We start from the raw sequence: 18,961 nt of genomic DNA, 5'->3' as shown, positions 1-18,961 counted from the left end.
AAGAGTGTTTGAAGACCAGGCCCTCAAAACCGCCACCAAGCTCATGGTCTACAGGGCTGTAGTAATACCCGCCGACCTGTATGACAAAGAGATATGGGCCATGTACAGTAGATACCTCAACTCGCCAAAAATATCACCAACGATGTCTCCGCAAGATCCTACAAATCCCCTGGGAGGACAGACGCACCAACATCAGTGTCCTCGTCCAGGCCAACATCCCCAGCATTGAAGCACTGACCACACTCGATCAGCTCCGCTGGGCAGGCCACATAGTACGCGTGCCAGACACGAGACTCCCAAAGCTCGTGCTCTACTCAGAACTCCTTCATGGCAAACGAGCCAAAGGTGGGCAGTGGAAACGTTACAAGGACAATCTCCAAGCCTCCCTGATAAAGTGTAACACCCCCACTGACACTGGGAGTCCCTGGCCAAAGACCGCCCTAAGTGGAGGAAGTGCATCTGGGAGGGCGCTGAGCACCTCGAGTCTCAACACCGAGAGCATGCAGAAATCAAGCGCAGACAGCGGAAAGAGCGTGCGGCAAACCAGTTCCACCTACCCCTTCCCTCAATGACTATCTGTTCCACCTGTGACAGAGTCTGTGGCTCTCGTATTGGACTGTTCAGCCACCAAAGAACCCACTTCAAGAGTGGAAGCAAGTCTTCCTCGATTCCGAGGGACTGCCTATGATGATGATGATGATGATACAGTACAGAAGGAAGCTATTAAGGCCACTGTGCCTTTGCCAGCTCTCTGAAAGAGCTATTCACTTAGTTGTGCCCCTTTCCTATATTTTCTTTAAAACAATATTTATTCACTTCCCTTTTAAATGCTATTATGGTTTGTGCTTTCACCAGTGTTTCTGGTGGGGAATTCCAAGTCCCTCGAAAAAAGGTCTTTAAAATGATGAAAGGGTTTGATAGGGTAGACGTAGAGAAGACTTGTGGGGGAATAAAAAAATTAGGGGTCATAAATATAAGATAAGTCCAGTAGGCAATTCAGGAGATTCTTCTTTATCCAGAGAGTGGTGAGAATGTGAAATTTGCGATCACATGGAATGGTTAAGGCAAATAGCATAGATCCATTTAAGGGCAAGCTAGATAAGTACGTGAGGGAAAAAGCAACAGAAGGATATGCTGATAGGGTTAGATGAAGTCGGGTGGGAGGAAGCTCGAGTGGAGCATAAACACCAGCAGTTGGGATGAATGGCCTATTTCTGTGCTATACATTCCATATAATTCTATGTAAAAATCGCCCTATATATATATATATTTATATAAAGAGTTCCTCGTTATATCTTACTCCTCTCATTCCTTTGGTAATAATCTTAAATTTATGCCGTCCAATTACAAGCTCACCAACCAGTGCTGCCCTGTTTCTCGTAACGCTAATAAATCTACTATAACTTTATGGCTGGATTTTCGGCTTTGATGTTTTTGGGGCGATAATGGTGGCGGGGCGGGAAAGTTAGCGCCCAGGAATAGTTTGCTCCTCAGTAGGTAAGTTTAGGCGGCTGGGCCCTGTGTCAGGGGGCGTAGCGCTAAGGGAGGCGTTGTACACCTCTCTTAGGATGTTAGGATGGGAAACTCCGGAGCTAAAGAGCCGGGCCGGGAGCGCTCCAAGAGACACCTGGGGCGGGAGGAGGGGGGGAATAACAAAAAAAAAATCACAACAACATTCCCAAAACATTGTCCACGCCACCACAACACAAATCGCAAAAAAGAAAAAACAATCGCACTTACCTTATGGGTCCATTACCTAGCTCTCCACAGTCGGCATCGTTGGACTGCCCTGATTTCCCAGATGGTCAGTGGTGATACGTCCTTACTATGCAGTATAAATGCACACGAGGCCCATGCTTGAGAGAAGGTCAGTCTGTGACCTGTCCTTTATTCCATAGCACTCAAGTGATGGAAGTGGGTGGAGCTTCCCCTTTTATACCTGAAGGTCCAGGTTAGGAGTGTCTCCCACAAGTTCACCACCTAGTGGTCATTGTTCTCACACTGTACAACTTAGGTCAGATTATACATGGGTTACAATGCTGGTTGAATACATGACAAGTGCGAGACGTGTTTTGCGGCGTGCGGGTTGGGCAAGAATCAAACCTCGCGCTGGTGTCACAACCAGGGGCGTTGCACACCGGGCGCAGCAAAACCGATGCTAAATCAGAGCCGAGAATCGCTGCAGGGTGCTGGAGGTGACCGCCCGCCGAAAACACCTCACTGTTGCCGACCCGGGGCGAAGAACAGAGTGGAGAGGAGCCGGAAATCCAGCCCCATACCTGCTTTTGTCTTTTAAGCTCGCTGAACAGTATAATGTGCTTTCCACCTTTATTTCTCTGCTCGTTTCCCTTCTACATCCACACTTTCCATTGTGGCTGTGTGTACACGTCTGAATATGTTGGGAGCGCGGTACCTATTGCACGGTCTACGTTTTCTGCCAACTCCTATTCCAACTGTTCACTGCTGCCAACGTTCGCTTCACATTTTCAAATGACTGCTCAATTTAAGCTCATCATTGACATGTTACCGAACAGATTGAATTGAATGAGACTTTGTTTATATTACACAGGTCTACTGAATCAACACAGACTTGTAAAAATGGGAGAGCATCCACAGTAAGATTGAGATGCAGCCCTGCAAATATTGGCTCAGGAGCCATTTCCGTGCCAAGGTAATGCCTCTGATTCTTAAGTAATATTTTTAAGGATGCTGCCTGCATCATAACCCCAAAAATCAGTCCATGTATTACAACAACAACTTGTATTTATATACAATACAGTAAACATTTATAAATGCATCTCCCCTCACATCGGATGTTTAAGTTAAGAGCATCAACAATAAACAGGACGCAGTTCTAAGCCGTCCAGGTACCTATGTGTGAAAAGGGAATCTTGTGCATGAGGAATCATTCATATGTAAAAAGAGGAATACCATTTGCTGCTCGGTATCATAGCAACTGAAGCATTTGCTTCAAATCGCAGTGAAACAGGGTTTGTACTCAGGTGGTAGATGACAGTCTATCAGCCAACAGTATTCATGATGAATCTGTGAATGCTCAATTAGATAGACGTTTGACCATGGGGAAAACTGATACTTCACCACTGTCACTTTTATAGCATTAATGATTGGCGATCGGAGCAGAACATTGAACACGGAATGGGAAAAGTACAAAAAGAAATTTGAAGCATCTATTTCACTCATTTCAGAGTTTGTGTTCCACCATTCTGTGATGCCACATTTTTATCTCTAATGCACTGCTAACAATAACATTTAATTTATGACTACAGCTCTTCAAAATGCAGCTTTCGACAGCAGCTTGAGAGAGTGACAAGCTAAATTTAAAGTGCCCTCTAGTGGCAACTTCAGAACACAGCAGGTCTTACAAGAATTCCTGTTCTGACTAACCATGATTGCGAAATATCAGGGATCTAAGTTCTGTAACTCAAATGTGCCACTGTCAAAAAAATGTTAGGAATGAGATTTATGAACAAAAATAATGAAACAAAATACAGATCGGCTTCAATATATGGAGCTGCATTTATTTTTTTCGGTGTGAGAGTGATATTTGAAAATGGGTCACATTTGAACACCAAACTCAGTGACTGGGGTCGATTTTCATTGGGAGTGAAAAATGGGCGGTTTCTATAATGGACGGTGATTCCCAATCCCAGTTTACGCCTGTGCGGCAGGTGGAAAATCTACTCCAGTCATTCCAAATGATTGTGTGTTGTTAGCACTGGTGCACTCACCAAATAAGTTTGCATTTTGTGGGTGAAAATGATCGCATTTCACTTTGATAAGACATTTTGCCTTGTTGTTTTCTCGAATGCTTTTTAATGTGTTGACAGAAAATGCCAAGAAGGAACATGTGATGGTTGTACCTTTCACTTCCTGTGGGAAACGATGGAGGCCTGCCCTCTTTGTTCAAAGAGTGATTACCACGAGATCGTGGGAGCATGTATCAATGGAATTCAGGTATCAAAGTAGAGCTGCTCTGTCACTGTGGATGAGCTAAAATGCTAGTCACTAACCAGTGGGCAGTGAATCGCTTGTCTTAAATACATCTCTGTGTAGATTTTCCGATTGTTTATGTCTAATGGGTGTAAGCCATCAGAAAAATGGGCAGAGATCCATTTTGCCAGATTTCTTTCCATTTAGTTCCCAGTCAACGTCCCACTTGGTGTTTGATTAGTGAAAGAAGTATCTGTCCAATTGCAGTTCATTATATTATAATTATATTTTCTCAATTTTGAGCATTCAGTCATCTACCGCCCTCCTCCCATATAAAATGGCCATCTAGAATGTCAGCTGTGGCACACTCACCTCTCAGAAGGTTGTGGGTTCAAGACCCACTCCAGAGACTTGAGCACAAAAATCTAGGCTGACACTCCCAGTGCAGTGCTGAGGGAGTGCTGCACTGTCCGAGGTGCCATCTTACGAATGAGATGTTAAACCGAGGCCCCGTCTGCTCTCTCAGGTGGACGTAAAAGGACCAATGGCATTATTTCAAAGAAGAGCAGGGGAGTTATCCCCAGTGTCCTGGCCAATATCTATCCCTCAATAAACATAACAAAAACAGATTATCTGGTCATTATCACATTGCTGTTTGTGGGAGCTTGCTGTGCGCAAATTGGCTGCCGCGTTTCACACATTACAACAGTGACGACACTCCAAAAAGTACTTCATTGGCTGTAAAGCGCTTTGAGACGCCTGGTGCTTGTGAAAGGCGCTATATAAATGCGAGTCTTTCTTTTCAGACCGTAAGCTGTTTGTGGAAATACATTTGAGGAGCTCCATAGTAAAATTCGTAGCAGCATTTTGAAGTAATTTCAGAATGACTTTTTTTTTGTTCTGTTTCAATTTAGTTGGTCAGAAGGCTTTGTACCAAGTGGACTAAGGGAATCATGGGATATGGGAGGAAAGTGGATTTGAGGTCGAAGACCAGCCATGGCCTATTTCTGCTCCTAATTCTTATGTTCTTATAAGTGTTTGCCACTGCTGTATTTTTGCTATGTCTACAATATTGGGACAGTGAATTTACCTTCCTCACTTACGGTTTTTAGAGGAAGAAGAAGAGGAGCAGGCAAACCAGGCTGCATCCACCTGCCCGTACATTCCCACCCACAGTTACAGGCAGAGGCAAGTCTATGTTTACCCGGCAGTGGCCTGTGGAACTGGCTACGCTGTCTATGAGTCGGCAAATGGCTAAATGCAGAGCGGTTCCATCTTCACTATGGGGCTGTAACTGCGGATGAGGAACAGTCGGATGCTCCCTCAAGTCCTCTTTATCTCTCTTCTATGCTGTCTCATGAGGAGTGTTCTCTGGTATGCCAAGCTCGACCACTTCCTTCTGCGCACCCTCCACCTCATCATCTCCACTTGGGTTGGAGTTCCCACCCCTATGTTTGTTGTGCCAGTCACTCGATTTTGCCAGGCAATTTTGGTTACTCAGACAATCTTTGCTAAAGCTGAAACAGGCAATAAAAATATTAACAACCTCTGCAAAGGAGACCTAACTTTTTATTCCCACTGATCTTTTGAGTGCCTTCACCACTTTAAAGAGAAAGGCTACTTGCACAAAATGGCTTCCCTTCCACAGGGAATTCCCTCCAGCGGTCTCCATATGAGCCCACCCACACTACAGAACTGAAGCTGATCTTGTACAATCAGGTGGGGGTCAGCACACTAATGGTCAGACGGGTGCGAATAACACACCATCTGACTAACACGTAATTGGAGGTCAAAAAAGGGTCGCGGCAAAGAATATTTCTTATTTAAAAATTTCTCATTAAAATGCATGCTAATTATTCCTATGCTGATGACATTCAGCTCTACCTGTCCAGCAGCCCTCTTGACCCCTCCAGTGCTTCTGTGTTGTCAGACTGCTTGTCCGACATCTGGTGGATCAGCCACAGTTTCATCCCATTAAACATTGGGAAGACCAAAGCCATTGTCTTCGGCCCCCGTCACAAAGTCTGTACCCATATTACCAATTCTAATCTCGTTCCCCACCATTATCTCAGGTTGAATCTGACTGTTCACAAACTCACTCAACCCCGAGCTGCACCCTACCTCAGCCCATCTGCTGCCAAAATCCTCATTCATGCCGGTGGCATCTCGAGTCTCAACTATTCCAGTGTTTTCCCCGTGGAATAAGTGAGGTGGATGATCACTGAGTGTCAGTATCTGCCTCGAGTTCTTTACTGCACCAGACAAGAGCACACTCACTTGGAAACAAACGTTATAACTGGAACTATAGCAACATCAAAATATATTACGTGTAGAATGGTGTTCTGGGCTGGCCTCCCATCCTCCACTCTCGGTAAACCTCATCTCATCCAAAACACTGCTGCCTCAGAGAACACACACCAAGTCCTGTTCCCCCATCACCAATGTTCCCGTTAAGTGGCACGGCTGCACAGCTGCCTGAAGGTGCTGCGCTGGCTGATCACTGGCTTTTCAAAGGGACATTTCGCGCATGCGTGAAATTTTGAATGGCCACACAGTCCGGGTTAAAGGGATCCTGCACCAAAAAAAAAACATTGCTTGTCACCCCTGTCTTCGAGGACCTACATTGGCTCCAGGTCTCCCAATGTAGGTCCCATTTTAAATTCCCTCTAATTTTAAATTCTCACCTTCAGATTTAAATCCTTTCTTAGCCTTGTCACTGTCTGTAACTTCCTCCAGTCCTATTAACCTCAATCCACCCCACCCCCCACCAACTGAACTCGCCATTCCTCTAACTCTAGTTTTCCATTTGCCCCATCATTGTAGGCCGTGCTTTCAGCTGCCTAGCTGGAATTCCCTGCTTTAGTCCCTCCACCTCACCCTTTAAACCCACCTCTTTGATCACCTCTCCTTGTATCTCATTCTCTGTTTTGGTGTCCATTTATTTCTGAGTGTGTCTCTGTGAAACACTTTTTTTTTATATTAAAGACACTATTAACTGGTGTTGCTAATAAATTTAAAGAACCCTTATATATTCTATCAAATTTAATGTTCTGCACAACATTACTTTTCCACATCAGTCATGCTCTTACTCAGCAAAGTGTTCATGAGCATTTATTGATTAAACCATTCAAATAAGCACTTCTGCACATAATAAATGTTGATGTAACTATAGTTCCAGTTATAAAGTTTGTTTCCAAGTGAGCATACTCTTGTCTGGTGCAGCAAAGAACTAGAGGCAGATACTGACAATCAGCGGCCATCTGCCTCACTTACTCATTCTACTGGGAAACATTTTGAAGAAACACATGCTGAAGAAAGAGAAAGCACACACCAGACACTGTCACTAAAGGAAATCACTTGGATAAAACACACTGAACACAGTTACACAATTTGGCTAAATTAAGTTTGGCTTAATTAATATTCTAATGTATTATACAATTTCATTTGGAATGGGGCAGAATAGGTTAGTTGTAGAGAAATGTTAAGGTACTCATGGGTCCTGATGCAGTGGCAGTTATGGTATATTTATCCAGGCTATTGGCCAATGATGTGTGAGATTCTGGACGTATGGTCACAGACCACTTGCATTCATGGAGTTGAAACACTTTTGTGTTCAGGAAAGGAGTGGCATTGGGGATTGTGGTCCTCAATAACGCTCTGCACGCTCAGCAAAACAGTAAAAATGCAAGGCTCTCTGGTGTTGCTGCCTGCTTTCCATGGGAGGGAATTCATGAATACACTGGGTCAGGCAAAGTCATCTGTGATCTGTACGATGTACCTGTGAGATTTCACATCTATCTTTTCCTGTTGTATGGAAGGGCCTAGAACATGACAACTGCTGACCGAGCTGTCATTCCCATTCTGGAAACGGTCTATAAGAACATAAGAAATAGGAGTAGGCCATTCGGCCCCTCGAGCCTGCTCCGCCATTCAATAAGATCATGGCTGATCTGATCATGGACTCAGCTCCACCTCCCTGCCAGCTCCCCACAACCCCTTATCCCTTTATCGTTTAAGAAACTGTCTATTTCTGTGTTAAATTTATTCAATATCCCAGCTTCCACAGCTCTCTCTCCACAGATTTACAACCCTCTGAGAGAAGAAATTGCTCCTCATCTCAGTTTTAAATGGGCGGCCCCTTATTCTAAGATCATGCCCTCTAGTTCTAATCTCCCCCAATCAGTGGAAGCATCCTCTCTGCATCCATCTTGTCAAGCCCCCTCATAATCTCATACTTTTCGATAAGGTCACCCCTCATTTTTCTGAATTCCAATGAGTAGAGGCCCAACCTACTCAACTTTTCCTCAAAAGTCAACCCCCTCATCCCCGGAATCAACCGAGTGAACCTACTCTGAAATGCCTCCAAAGCAAGTATATCCTTTCGTAAATATGGAAACCACAACTGCACGCAGTCTTCCAGGTGTGGCCTCACCAATATAAGAACACAAGAACATAAGAATTAGGACAGGAGTAGGCCATCTAGCCCCTCGATCCTGCTCCGCCACTCAACAAGATCATGGCTGATCTGGCCGTGGACTCAGCTCCACTTACCCGCCCGCTCCCCATAACCCTTAATTCCCTTATTGGTTAAAAATCTATCTATCTGTGATTTGAATATATTCAATGAGCTAGCCTCAACGGCTTCCCTGGGCAGAGAATTCCACAGATTCACAACCCTCTGGGAGAAGAAATTCCTTCTCAACTCGGTTTTAAATTGGCTCCCCCGTATTTTGAGGCTGTGCCCCCTAGTTCTAATCTCCACGACCAGTGGAAACAACCTCTCTGCCTCTATCTTGTCTATCCCTTTCATTATTTTAAATGTTTCTATAAGATCACCCTTCATCCTTCTGAACTCCAACGAGTAAAGACCCAGTCTACTCAATCTATCATCATAAGGTAACCCCCTCATCTCCGGAATCAGCCTAGTGAATCATCTCTGTACCACCTCCAAAGCTAGTACATCCTTCCTTACGTAAGGTGACCAAAACTGCACTCAGTACTCCAGGTGCGGCCTCACCAATACCCTGTACAGTTGCAGCAGGACCTCCCTGCTTTTGTACTCCATCCCCCTCGCAATGAAGACCAACATTCCATTCACCTTCCTGATTACCTGCTGCACCTGCAAACTAACTTTTTTGGGATTCATGTACAAGGACCCCCAGGTCCCTCTGCACCGCAGCATGTTGTAATTTCTCCCCATTCAAATAATATTCCCTTTTACTGTTTTTTTCCAAGGTGGATGACCTCACACTTTCCGACATTGTATTCCATCTGCCAAACCTTAGCAAATTCACTTAACCTATCTAAATCTCTTTGCAGCCTCTCTGTGTCCTTTACACAACCCGCTTTCCCACTAATCTTTGTGTCATCTGCAAATTTTGTTACACTACACTCTGTCCCCTCTTCCAGGTCATCTATGTATATTGTAAACAGTTGTGGTCCCAGCACCGATCCCTGTGGCACACCACTAACCATCGATTTCCAACCCGAAAAGGACCCATTTATCCCGACTCTCTGCTTTCTGTTTGGCAGCCAATTCTCTATCCATGCTAATACATTTCCTCTGACTCCGCGTACCTTTATCTTCTGCAGTAACCTTTTGTGTGGCACCTTATCGAATGCCTTTTGGAAATCTAAATACACCACATCCATCGGTACACCTCTATCCACCATGCTCGTTATATCCTCAAAGAATTCCAGTAAATTAGTTAAACATGATTTCCCCTTCATGAATCCATGTTGCATCTGCTTGATTGCACTATCCCTATCTAGATGTCCCGCTATTTCTTCCTTAATGATAGCTTCAAGCATTTTCCCCACTACAGATGTTAAACTAACCGGCCTATAGTTACCTGCCTTTTGTCTGCCCCTTTTTTTAAACAGAGGCGTTACATTAGCTGCTTTCCAATCCGATGATATCTCCCCAGAGTCCAGAGAATTTTGGTAGATTATAACAAATGCATCTGCTATAACTTCCGCCATCTCTTTTAATATCCTGAGATGCATTTCATCAGGACCAGGGGACTTGTCTACCTTGAGTCCCATTAGCCTGTCCAGCACTACCCCCCTAGTGATAGTGATTGTCTCAAGGTCCTCCCTTCCCACATTCCCGTGACCAGCAATTTTTGGCATGGTTTTTGTGTCTTCCACTGTGAAGACCGAAACAAAATAATTGTTTAAGGTCTCAGCCATTTCCACATTTCCCATTATTAAATCCCCCTTCTCATCTAAGGGACCAACATTTACTTTAGTCACTCTTTTCCGTTTTATATATCGGTAAAAGCTTTTACTATCTGTTCTTATGTTTTGCGCAAGTTTACTTTCGTCATCTATCTTTCTTTTCTTTATTGCTTTCTTAGTCATTCTTTGCTGTCATTTAAAATGTTCCCAATCTTCTCGTTTCCCACTAACCTTGGCCACCTTATACGCATTGGTTTTTAATTTGATACTCTGCTTTATTTCCTTGGTTATCCACGGCTGGTTATCCCTTCTCTTACCGCCCTTTTTCACTGGAATATATTTTTGTTGAGCACTATGAAAGAGCTCCTTAAAAGTCCTCCACTGTTCCTCAATTGTGCCACCATTTAGTCTGTGTTCCCAGTCTACTTTAGCCAACTCTGCCCTCATCCCACTGTAGTCCCCTTTGTTTAAGCATAGTACGCTTGTTTGAGACACTACTTCCTCATCTGTATTACAAATTTAACCATCACTCATTCCGAGAGGATCTTTTATCAGGAGATCGTTTATTATTCCTGTCTCATTGCACAGGACCAGATCTAAGATAGTTTGCTCCTTTGTCGGTTCTGTAACATACTGTTCTAAGAAACAATCCCGTATGCGTTCTATGAATTTCTCCTCAAGGCTACCCTATGCGATTTGATTTGACCAATCGATATGTAGGTTAAAATCCCCCATGATTACTGCCGTTCCTTTTTCACATGCCTCCATTATTCCCTTGGTTATTGTCCGCCCCACCATGAAGTTATTATTTGGGGGCCTATAAACTACGCCCACCAGTGACTTTTTCCCCTTACTATCTCTAATCTCCACCCACAATGATTCAACATTTTGTTCATTAGAGCCAATATCGTCTCTCACAACTGCCCTGATATCATCCTTTAATAACAGTGCTACCCCTCCCCTCCTTTCTCTTCTTGTCTATCTTTCCGAATCATCAGATACCCCTCTATGTTTAATTCCCAGTCTTGGCCACCTTGCAACCACGTCTCTGTAATGGCCATCAAATCATACCCATTTGTAATGATTTGTGCCGTTAACTCATTTACTTTGTTTTGAATGCTGCGTGCGTTTAGGTAACGTGTTTTAATACTAGTTTTTAAACCATGATTTTTAGTTTTGACCCCTCCTGCAGCCCCTTTATATTCATACATATTGTCCCTTCCTATCACCTTGTGGTTTACACTTACCCCAGTGCTACTCTGCTCTGTTGCCTCCTGCCTTTTGCATTCTTTCTTGGGGTTCTGTTTATCTGAGCTCTCACTCACTCTAACGAGTTAAGAGCCCTCTCCTGGGTTCCCATCCCCCTACCAAGCTGGTTTAAAGCCCTCCCAACTGCACTATCAAAACCACCCGCGAGAACATTGGTCCCGTCTCTGTTGAGGTGTAACCTGTCCGACTATATAGGTCCCACCTATCCCAGAAGCAGTCCCAGTTGTTCAGGAAACTAAAGCCCTCTCTCCTACACCAATGCCCCAGCCACGTATTTATCTGACTAGCCTTCCTATTTCTACGCTCACTAGTACGAGGCACTGGCAGTAATCCCGAGATTACCACCTTTGAGGTCCTGGCTTTCAATCTTACTCCTAGCTCCCTAAACTCAGCTTTCAGGACCTCACCCCTCTTTCTACCTATGCCGTTGGTACCTATGTGAACCACAACCATTAGCTGTTCCCCTTCCCTCCCCAGAATGCCCTGCAGTCGCTCAGTGACATCATTGACCCTTGTACCAGGGAGGCAACACACCATCCTGATGTCACTTTTGCTGCCGCAGAAGCGCCTATCTGCTCCCCTAACTATTGAATCTCCTATCACTATAGCCCTTCCCGTCTTCTGCCTCCGCTCCTGTGCAGCTGAGCCACCCACGGTGCTGTGGACTTGGCCCTGGCTTCACTCCCCAGAGGCATCATCGCCCTCGCCAGTAGTCAGAATAGAGTACCGGTTGGAGAGCGGGATAGCCTCAGGGGACTCCTGCACTACCTGCCTCACCATACTCTTGTGTGCGACGGTCACCCATTCCCTATCCTCCTGTACCCTTTTAATCTGTGGGGTGACCAACGCCTGAAATGAGCTATCCACGTACCTCTCGTTCTCTCGGATGCTCCTCAATGCCTCCAGTCCTCGCTCAAGCTCCGAGATTCGGCGCTCGAGATGGACGAGCTGGAGACACTTCCTGCACATGTGGTCATCCCCGTTGCGGGAAGCATCCAGGAATTCCCACATGGCACAGGTGTTGCATTCCGTTTGAACGAACTGCCCTGCCATCCCACTAGTTACCCTTAAATTACCCAGCAAAAACACTGACTTTCACTACACACACTAAACAGCGATTTAGTAATTTATCCTCTTGTCTATTAGAACACAAAATCAAAGAGATATACCTTCCAGCCGATCAGCCAACCACTTACCAGCTTGGCTGTGACATCACTTTTTGATTTCTTGTCCCTCCTCCCCGCACTGCTCGCTCACCGACTGCCGCTGGGCCTTTGTAGGCCGCTGACCCCGGACTGCCACTGGGCCTTTGTAGGCCGCTGACCCCGGACTGCCGCTGGGCCTTTGTAGGCCGCTGACCCCGGACTGCCGCTGGGCCTTTGTAGGCCGCTGACCCCGGACTGCCGCTGACGTTGCTCCTCCCCGCACTCTGACGTCACCTCTCGATTTCTCACCCCTCTATCTTTGTCTGCAGCTGGTTGGGCTGGTCTATCTTTCTCCATTTAAATAATAACTTGCTCTTTGGTTTTGTTTTTAACCAAAGTGCATGACATCGCATTTTCCAACATTATGGGCCCAAGTTTCCACACGATAAAAAACGGGCGCCCCTGTGAGCTGGGTGCCCGTTTTTCGCGCCTAAAACGGCGCCGGAAAAAAAACTCGCGATTCTGGAGCGCCCTGTAGCTCCTTGTCTGTTTGGCGCGGCGCCCAGGGGGGCGGAGCCTACACTCGCGCCGATTTTGTAAGTGGGAGGGGGCGGGTACTATTTAAATTAGTTTTTTTCCTGCCGGCAACCCTGCGCGTGCGTGTTAGAGCGTTCGCGCACGCGCAGTGTGAAGGAAACATTGGCACTCGGCCATTTTTGTAGTTCTTTGTAGCTGTTTAATTTTTGAACATTTTTTAATAAAAGCACATTGCCATCAGCACATCAGCACTGAGGCTTCCTGCAGCCTTCTCACTGTCTCCTTCCCGCCCGCCGTCTGGAACGTCTTCCCCCCCCCCGCCCACCCCCCCGGCTGCGTTCGGGCCCGCCCGCCGTTGGGAACGTCTTCCTCCCCCCCCCCGCTGCGTTCGGGTGGTCGGTCCCGCCCGCCCGCCGTCGGGAACAGCTTCCTCCTCCTCTCCCCCCTGCCGTTGGGAACGAACGAACGAACTTGTGAGGCTGGCTGAAGCACTTTCACACAGGTAGGAAGATGGTTTATTTAATCTTTTCTTTGCTTATAAATGTTTATTCAGGTTGGATTTATTTGTATAATATTTGTAGAAGTATAAATAAGGATTTATTGTAGAATTTAATGACTTCCCTCCCCCCTCCCCTCCCCCCCCCCCCCACCTCGTTCTGGACGCCTAATTTGTAACCTGCGCCTGATTTTTTAATGTGTAGAACAGGTTTTTTTGTTCCACAAAAATCTTCACTTGCTCCATTCTAAGTTAGTTTGGAGTACGTTTTCACTGTGGAAACTTTGAAATCACGTGTCAGTGGCCGGACACGCCCCCTTTTGAAGAAAAAATTCTGTTCCAAAGTAGAACTGTTCTACCTGACTAGAACTGCAGAAAAAAAAATGTGGAGAATTGCGATTTCTAAGATAGTCCGTTCTCCACCAGTTGCTCCTAAAAATCAGACGCGAATCATGTGGAAACTTGGGCCCTATACTCCATCTGCCAAATTTTTGCCCACTCACTTAGCCTGTCTATGTCCTTTTGCAGCTATTTTGTGTCCTCCTCACACATTGCTTTTCCTCCCATCTTTGTAGCATCAGCAGACTTGTTACACTCAGTCCCTACTTCCAAGTCATTAATATAGATTGTAAATAGTTGGGGTCCCAACACTGATCCCTGCAGCACTCCACTAGTTTCTGGTCGCTGCAGGACAATGGAAAGTTCAGTCAGGGGCTCCTTGGGGAATAGTGGTTTTCACGTGCTAATTTTGTGGGACAAATCCAATCTCATTTGTATACAGGAGTGGGAGGGTAGGGAAGGTAGAAATAAACCTGTCATGCATGCCTCCTCTAATCCTTCTCCTTCAGCACCTGCAAATAGAGAGGGATATCTAGGCCAATAGCTCTTCTAAACAATGACAGGTCTCTGGCCAGTCGGTAACAGACAGTAAATGGGGTGCAGCTTTAAGAAGCTGGAAGCACAGCGTAAAAAAGGAAGCAAAAGGAAACCAAGCAGCTATTCCCTACAAATAAAAAAAAATGTTGAATCCATCTGAACATGAAGGAACCATCATGGTGGCCAAACCTCCCCTAAAGCATCCATTTCACATGGCCAACTGAATGTCGGTGTGCTGTTCAAACACAGACTGTATCGCATTATCAGCCCCTAAAATTTTAAAGAGATGGTGCAGTGGGTTAGACATCGGCCTTTCACTTCTGGGTCGGGCAAAAGTATCTGCAGGTTGAAACAAGCCCACATGAAATGAGTTTGAGTAGTTCAATCCAGTTCCAAGTTGTCAAAAGCAAAAAAATTTTTCCTTTATCTGAGTGGTTCGGATCTGGAATGTACTGCCTGAAAGGACAGTGGAAGATAATTGAAACATGGCTTTCAAAGGGGAATTCACTAAGTACCTGAAGGAGAACAGTCAAACCAACAGCCAATTGCCTTCTTGCAAAGCAATCTCAAAATGATTACTCAAAATCATGAGGGGTATAGAGAGAGTAGATAGAGAGAAACGCTTCCCATTGGCAGAAGGGTAGAGAACCAGAGGACACAGATTTAAGATGATTGACAGAAGGACCAACGGCGACATGAGGAAAAACTTTTTTGTGCAGCGAGTGGTTAGGATCTGGAATGCACTGCCTGAGAGGGTGGTGGAGGCAGATTCAAAAGGGAATTGGATAAGTACCTGAAGGAAAAAACTTTGCAGGGCTAGGGGGAAAGGGCAGGGGAGTGGGACTAGCTGAAGTGCTCTTGCAGAGAGCCGGCACGTGCTCGACAGGCTGAATTACCTCCTTCTGTACTGTAACCATTCTATGATTCTATGATTTGACACACTTCGGCACAATTGCCAATATCACTCAGAAAGGCCCCCGTTGATATATGAATTGAAAATGTCAAGCAGGTGCAGTAGGAAATGTTGCACTGAAGTTGAAACACTTTCTTGGGACCTAATAAAAACAGCATAAATTGGTAAGTTTAGGGAGGTTGTGAAGAAAGCATAAACTCTATTCATAATACCTGTTCCTTGTCATTTCTGTTACAGAAAACTACTTATGTGTGGTGGGAGCCAAAACTGTGTAAAGAAGGCATTGCATTGCCAGAGCAAAAAGTGGCAACGTGTAAGACAGTAGACTTCTTCTTGAAAATTGGGATAATCACAGGGACAATTACTGCCTTACTATTAATCATTACAACATGCTACTTCTACAAGAAAAATCAGAAGTGAGTAAATAAATATTACTGTATAGGGATCTTCTGTTAAAAGTTTTCAGATAAATATTGGAAGAGAAAGGGACAATTCTCAGTGTGTATTACGGGCTGCCAAACAGTGGAGATGAGATAGAAGGGGAGATTTGTATGCAGTTCAGAGCGATATGTAAGAACAGCAGGGAAATAACATTGGGTAGTTTTAACTATCCCAAGGGCGGGTTGGATAAAGGTAATGTATATGGTCAAAATGGAGAATGCTTTTGAGAACATACGTAAGACTACTTCCTAGATCATTATATTTCGAGTCCAACAAGTCCATTTTTAACGATAGGAAATGATATAGGACAAATAACTGATGTGAAAGTAGGGGAACAATTGAAAAATAGTGATCACACCACAGCTAGGTTCAAAGTCAGAATAGAAAAGGACAATGAAAAGTCTATGATAAAGGTGCTGGACTGGAAAAAGGGCAAAGTTCAGTGAGATAAGAAAAGAGGTGATCCAAATTAACAAGGCTGAAAAGTTACCAACCAGGACAACAGATTGCCAGTGGGGAATCTTCAAATTTGAGATGGATGAATTACAAAATAGATCCATTCCTATCAGGCGAAATAGGAATGCATCAAAGGATAGAGCTTGGAAGGAAAAACAAGGATTAGAATTATACACTCAATGGAAAGATGCTGAAAGATGTGGAAGAATAGATAGAGCTAGCGGTGCAAATACACATTTCTTTGAAAGCGCAAGTGCAGGCAGATAAAGCCATAAAAGTCCAATTGTGTTTTACATAGAAACATAGAAAATAGGTGCAGGAGTAGGCCATTCGGCCCTTCTAGCCTGCACCGCCATTCAATGAATTCATGGCTGAACATGCAACTTCAGTACCCCATTCCTGCTTTCTCGCCATACCCCTTGATCCCCCTCATAGTAAGGACTACATCTAACTCCTTCTTGAATATATTTAGTGAATTGGCCTCAACAACTTTCTGTGGTAGAGAATTCCACAGGTTCACCACTCTCTGGGTGAAGAAGTTTCTCCTCATCTCGGTTCTAAATGGCTTATCCCTTATCCTTAGACTGTGACCCCTGGTTCTGGACTTCCCCAACATTGGGAACATTCTTCCTGCATCTAACCTGTCTGAACCCATCAGAATTTTAAACGTTTCAATGAGGTCCCCTCTCATTCTTCTGAACTCCAGTGAATACAAGCCCAGTTGATCCAGTCTTTCTTGATATGTCAGTCCCGCCATCCCGGGAATCAGTCTGGTGAACCTTCGCTGCACTCCCTCAATAGCAAGAATGTCCTTCCTCAGGTTATGAGACCAAAACTGTACACAATACTCCAGGTGTGGCCTCACCAAGGCCCTGTACAACTGTAGCAACACCTCCCTGCCCCTGTACTCAAATCCCCTCGCTATGAAGGCCAACATGCCATTTGCTTTCTTAACCGCCTGCTGTACCTGCATGCTAACCTTCAATGACTGATGTACCATGACACCCAGGTCTCGTTGCACCTCCCCTTTTCCTAATCTGTCACCATTCAGATAATAGTCTGTCTCTCTGTTTTTACCACCAAAGTGGATAACCTCACATTTATCCACATTATACTTCATCTGCCATGCATTTGCCCACTCACCTAACCTATCCAAGTCACTCTGCAGCCTCATAGCATCCTCCTCGCAGCTCACACTGCCACCCAACTTTGTGTCATCCACAAATTTGGAGATACTACATTTAATCCCCTCGTCTAAATCATTAATGTACAGTGTAAACAGCTGGGGCCCCAGCACAGAACTTTGCAGTACCCCACTAGTCACTGCCTGCCATTCTGAAAAGTACCCATTTACTCCTACTCTTTGCTTCCTGTCTGACAACTAGTTCTCAATCCATGTCAACACATTACCCCCAATCCCATGTGCTTTAACTTTGCACATTAATCTCTTGTGTGGGACCTTGTCGAAAGCCTTATGAAAGTCCAAATGTACCGCATCAACTGGTTCTCCCTTGTCCACTCTACTGGAAACATCCTCAAAAAATTCCAGAAGATTTGTCAAGCATGATTTCCCTTTCACAAATCCATGCTGACTTGGACCTATCTTGTCACCTCTTTCCAAATGCGCTGCTATGACATCCTTAAAAATTGATTCCATCATTTTACCCACTACTGAGGTCAGGCTGACCGGTCTATAATTCCCTGTTTTCTCTCTCCCTCCTTTTTTAAAAAGTGGGGTTACGTTGGCTACCCTCCACTCGATAGGACCTGATCCAGAGTCAATGGAATGTTAGAAAATGACTGTCAATGCATCCGCTATTTGCAAGGCCACCTCCTTAAGTACTCTGGGATGCAGTCCATCAGGCCCTGGGGATTTATCGGCCTTCAATCCCATCAATTTCCCAAACACAATTTCCCGACTAATAAGGATTTCCCTCAGTTCCTCCTCCTTACTAGACCCTCTGACCCCTTTTATATCCGGAAGGTTGTTTGTGTCCTCCTTAGGAAATACCGAACCAAAGTACTTGTTCAATTGGTCTGCCATTTCTTTGTTCCCCGTTATGACTTCCCCTGATTCTGACTGCAGGGGACCTACGTTTGTCTTTACTAACCTTTTTTCTCTTTACATATCTATAGAAGCTTTTGCAATCCGTCTTAATGTTCCCTGCAAGCTTCATCTCGTACTCCATTTTCCCTGCCCTAATCAAACCCTTTGTCCTCCTCTGCTGAGTTCTAAATTTCTCCCAGTCCCCGGGTTCGCTGCTATTTCTGGCCAATTTGTATGACACTTCCTTGGCTTTAATACTATCCCTGATTTCCCTTGATAGCCACAGTTGAGCCACCTTCCCTTTTTTATTTTTACGCCAGACAGGAATGTACAATTGTTGTAGTTCATCCATGCGGTCTCTAAATGTCTGCCATTGCCCATCCACAGTCAACCCCTTCAGTATCATTCGCCAATCTATCCTAGCCAATTCACGCCTCATACCTTCAAAGTTACCCTTCTTTAAGTTCTGGACCATGGTCTCTGAATTAACGGTTTCATTCTCCATCCTAATGCAGAATTCCACCATATTATGGTCACTCTTCCCCAAGAGGCCTCGCACAACGAGATTGCGAATTAATCCTCTCTCATTACACAACACCCAGTTTAAGAAGGCCTCCCCCCTAGTTGGTTCCTCAACATATTGGTCTCGA

The 18,961-nt window shown here is 44.9% G+C and overlaps 1 protein-coding gene across 2 annotated transcripts in view; it reads left to right on the top strand.

Moving 5' to 3' along the window:
- elapor1 (endosome-lysosome associated apoptosis and autophagy regulator 1) overlaps nucleotides 1-18,961 on the top strand; it is a 110,994-nt gene that overhangs the window by 79,847 nt on the left and 12,186 nt on the right. For both annotated transcript variants that reach the window (XM_070859431.1, XM_070859430.1), the window contains 3 exons: nucleotides 2,570-2,671; nucleotides 3,849-3,975; nucleotides 15,605-15,783. In XM_070859431.1, the coding sequence (XP_070715532.1) occupies nucleotides 2,570-2,671; nucleotides 3,849-3,975; nucleotides 15,605-15,783 (408 nt within the window). The remainder of the gene's footprint in view (nucleotides 1-2,569; nucleotides 2,672-3,848; nucleotides 3,976-15,604; nucleotides 15,784-18,961) is intronic.

Source organism: Pristiophorus japonicus, chromosome 17, assembly GCF_044704955.1.
Source record: "Pristiophorus japonicus isolate sPriJap1 chromosome 17, sPriJap1.hap1, whole genome shotgun sequence".
NCBI lineage: Eukaryota > Metazoa > Chordata > Chondrichthyes > Pristiophoridae > Pristiophorus > Pristiophorus japonicus.
Note: the sequence above shows the minus strand (reverse complement) of the source record. Positions and strands in the feature narration are given on the sequence as shown.